The 4,647-nt window shown below is 33.5% G+C and overlaps 1 protein-coding gene across 1 annotated transcript; it reads left to right on the top strand.

The window, feature by feature from the left end:
- Positions 1-2,044: 2,044 nt before the first annotated feature.
- On the top strand, positions 2,045-3,378 carry LOC139884477 (protein IQ-DOMAIN 19-like). Its single transcript, XM_071868504.1, has one exon. It carries the CDS (start codon positions 2,058-2,060, stop codon positions 3,222-3,224), a length of 1,167 nt encoding a protein of 388 aa, XP_071724605.1. The 5' UTR covers positions 2,045-2,057; the 3' UTR covers positions 3,225-3,378.
- Positions 3,379-4,647: the final 1,269 nt, after the last annotated feature.

Below are 4,647 nucleotides of genomic sequence, written 5' to 3'. Positions count from 1 at the left end.
TGATAAGTGGACTATAATGACTAACATTATCTTGTTTCCAAGCCTTGTTCTCTAAGGCTTTCTTTGTACAATTTCGAGTTTTAATAAAATTTTGGTTGCTTTTCAAAAAAAATAAAAATATTTTAAAACACAAAAACACTTTTCATTGTTTTTGTGTGTTAGTATGTTTTGAAATTGAAATCAACAAATTATATGCTTTCAACATTTTAATAAAGCTCAAGTTCTTCTAATTTTTCATTTTTGTTCATATAAATAATCGAACGATAGATTCTTACATCAAAAAATATGTTTTATGATGTAGTACTGAAATCATCATTATGATATAATATAGTACGAAATCATCTTTTACCAAACATGCTAAATGGCTTAGTACTTTATGATAACGTATATAACTAATACTAGTAGTGTATCAATCACTCCTCACAAATGCGTGCAACAAAACCTCAAAGACATGTTGTGTAGCTGCTTGACTCTAGCAGCACTACCTGGTCTCAAAATGAGCTGCTATCCTTTCATCTTTACCATGATCAAAATAAATTTTTAACACAGTAACCAAACACAACTGAATTTTTGTACCATATAAACCAGAAAAGGCCGATGGGGGTACATTGCAATATTGAATATTGGATATTTGGATGTCTATTCGTCATGTTGGGGTTTGGGTTTTATGTCAATCTCAAAGCCTTAAATTATGGGGCCTTTATGGTTCATAATGTCGATGGGTTGGCCTCTTTTTCTTCTTTTCTTGGTTGATTTTGTGCAGAATAAAAATTAGCAATCGGATTAGCCTTTTTAGTAAACTGGTAAAACTGATTAGATTATGCCCATCTGTGTAATTCGAGTAGCCTATTTAGCTATTTAGTTGCATTTAGTTAAATTTTTCAGTTAAATAATGCAACATGACTGTCAAAAATTGGAATATTACGGAGTACCTGTCAAAACAAAATAAGCTATAAACTTAAACTATAAATCATTAAGTTGAAACTAAAAAGTACTCGTATCATTTTATCATCGATATTATTATCAAGAAATGTTGTGATGCTAATAACTTACAAATTAAAGTTATTGGAAGTTAGAACTTTAAGGAGTTTCTTTAAATAAATGAATATGGAATTGAATTATATCAAAGTAGTTGGAACATACGTACTAAACAGTTTTGAGTACATTTTAAGGAATTTAATGATTTTCAATTCAATTTATATTATAATCAAATACTTTGGGATAATAATTAGAATTCTGTTACTTTCAATTTTATGAAATTACACTAATCAAACATGACTAAAAATTAGTATTGATGATTTAATACTACATTCTCATGTTCTACATTTGACGTCGGACAATGCTTTTGACATACTGTAATATGCAAAACTAAATACATACAAATAAATGTTGACACCGAGCGAGTGGGGTCTATTCTTATTAATTAATTAAATAATTAAAATTTAGCAGAAGTGAATAATCGCATGTTACATGTATAATTTGGAACATATGAACATGCTATTATTGTCTTCTAGTTACGTCTAATTAATATCCATTCATTCAATCATTTGAATCTTCAGGCTGGCAAAGAAGTTCATTTACATTCTTTTATTTTACTTCAATTACAACACTAATATAGGAGTATATATTATCGTTTTTCATTTCTTTTAATCTACTTCTACTTCTATCTACTTTAGTATAATAATAAAATAAAATTACTTTTAGTTTTGTCCTCCTAAAAATTCCATTTAGACTAAACCTGAATTGATACACGTCTTGTGATTCTGAAAATAATGTTTTATTTACAAGAAGGGATGCTCATATGTAGTCAATTTACTAAAAGGAATAAAATCTCAATAAAATCTTTGTAAAACAGACAAAATATTAATTGCATGAACTGTATACAAAAGACCAAATTGGCACTTACAATGCTAAAAATTAATAATTCATAATGGTATTTTGGAAGCAACTTGGTTTGGTTATCATTTAGAAAGAGAAATTTAGATCTACAAATTATTGTGTTTTTGTCATTCTATTGCCTTACTTTGTATTTCGTAACATTGTCTCAAAGCTAGAAAATGGGAAAGACAGGGAAATGGATCAAAAATTTGTTAGCCGGAAAAAAAGACAAACATACCGGTCATGAAACCATAACACCACCCACTTCTGCCGCACCAACAACCCCTAAAGAGAAGCGTAGATGGAGCTTCCGCCGGTCATCCGCCACTCCAACCACCACCACCACAACCAACTCCATAAATGGAGTAACTTCAGTCTCACCACCTTCATCTATGTATGAACAAGAAAATTATGAGCAGAAAAAGTATGTAATGGAGGTGGCTCTAGCGAATGCGGCTGCTGCGAATGCGGCAGCCGCAAGTGCTGCAGCCATTGTAGAACATGCGGCGGCCACAAAAATTCAATCTTTTTTTCGGTCGTACTTGGCGCGGAAGGCGTTGTTCGCTCTGAAAGGACTTGTGAAGCTACAAGCGTTGGTGCGGGGGCACTTAGTGAGGAAACGCGCCACTGCGACATTGCGGTGCATGCAAGCATTGGTAACTGTTCAAGCTCGTGCTTGTGCTCGACGTAGGCGTAGTAATGATGGTATTAATTCGTATTATGGGTGGCCTGATTCTCAACCAGAGTCAGAATTCTATCATGGTATCAGAGCTTCAGACGCGGCGCTTGAAGAACATATCAAGATTGTGGAAATGGACACTAGGAGTACTAGAAAAAGCTACTCCAGAGAACGAGGTTCCGTACCGGTCTCACCAGCGCCATCTGAACCAGGTTATGGTCATCATTACGAGGACTTTTCATTCGTGAATGCTCGAAGTAGTCCTGGTTCAAAACCTGAGTACGCTGAATCTCTATACGAGTTTCCTAGTTATATGGCGAATACTCAATCATCAAGGGCAAAAGCAAGGTCCCACAGCGCCCCAAAGCAGCGATCAGCTGATCATTGTAATGCGGTTTATGAGAGGCAGTCTTCGAGTGTTGCTAGACGACGTCCTTCGATAGAAGGAAGGAACGTCCCACGAGCCGTGAAGATGCAGCGGTCGTGTTCTCATTTGGGTTCGAATGGTGTGCAGAACAATCAGTACCCATGGTCTAATGTAAAGCTTGATAGATCAACTGTTTCACTAATAGGTAGTGAATGTGGGTCAATAAGTACTGTTTTGACTAATGTCAATTACTGCCAATCACTCATTGGATTTGATACTCATCACCGAAACGAATACTGATCACTGGATGATGATTATTTCACTTGATCAAAAGGTGACATGAATTAAACTTATGGTATCTTTATATGAATTTATAGTGTTATTAAATTGTTTGTTCACAAAGCGTATGATCATGTAAGCTTCTCTAGGCTACAACTTACAGTGCCGGCAGTCCTTTGAATATTTTACTATGGATTGTTTTCGTTTGATGAAGTTTTATCAACTATTGTAATATTTTCAAGATTAACTAATTGTATTACTGCATGGTATATGGATGCATATTATTATTATTATTATTATTATTATTATTATTATTATTATTATTATTATTATTATTATTATTATTATTATTATTATTATTATTATTATATTATTATTATTATTATTGTTATTATTATTATTATTATATTATTATTATTATTATTATTATTATTATTATTATTATTATTATTATTATTATTATTATTATTATTATTATTATTATTATTATTATTATTATTATCATATATGGTTCGATTTTTATCCGAAATAAGAGTTCATACCTGCTAACTCCTAGGATAAGAAGTGGGTCCTTTGTTTTTAGCAGGAATGTTGGAGCTAATCGGTTAGGGTGTCCCACATAGGAAGTAGATATGAAAATATGTATGCATATAAGGCACTTGGGAACCTCACTCTATCACCAAATGGTTGTAGAGAAAAGAGGGACTCATGAGTTTATATGCATGGCATTTGGTGGACCTAAATCGATCCTACAAATGGTATCAGACCGGGTGGCACGGTTGAAATCATTGTGGTAGTGGCGGTTCGTATCGGGGTGACTGTGAACGTGACCAGGGGAAGAGGTCGGGTGTACTGGCGCACAAAGTTTTTAGAAAACATGTAGCAGAAATCAAGATCAAAGCTAGATCCGTGATGAAATTCGTAATAGCTCGACACACACGGGCTCAAAAACCTAGTTACATAATACTAGTATATTATGTTATATAGTCCAAGTTTGATCGTGTGTTTATGGTCAGTTAGAACATGGTTCCAGTTTCATTTACTTATTATATATGGTTAATCAATAATGTATTCTATATATCCACGGAACTTAATTATTCAATATATGATCATATATATCAGAGCGGGTCTAACCTCCATATCTAGTCGGTCGCCATAATCCGATGTTTCTATGTCGCCCCGTCAAATTTTTCTTACCGTTATAAAAATCCACTTTTCGGTCAAAAATTGAATTGTTTACTGTTGTGACCATACTCTTAAACTGTTTATAGTTAACTGACGCCCTCAACGTAATTGACTCCGTAATCAAATTTTGCACAAGACCTCATGGAGATCTCAATTGCCGAAGGCCTGACACGCCGACAAAATTTGGTGCAATAAGTTACTTCTACAATAGCTAGAAATATTAGATGATACGTATATTATGTTATATGACTGATCACTG

Source organism: Rutidosis leptorrhynchoides, chromosome 1, assembly GCF_046630445.1.
Source record: "Rutidosis leptorrhynchoides isolate AG116_Rl617_1_P2 chromosome 1, CSIRO_AGI_Rlap_v1, whole genome shotgun sequence".
In the NCBI taxonomy this organism is placed as follows: Eukaryota; Viridiplantae; Streptophyta; class Magnoliopsida; order Asterales; family Asteraceae; genus Rutidosis; species Rutidosis leptorrhynchoides.
Note: the sequence above shows the minus strand (reverse complement) of the source record. Positions and strands in the feature narration are given on the sequence as shown.

Excerpts from the sequence above, each read along its gene's own strand:
- LOC139884477 (XM_071868504.1), top strand. The coding sequence starts at position 2,058 with ATGGGAAAGACAGGGAAATGGATCAAAAATTTGTTAGCCGGAAAAAAA.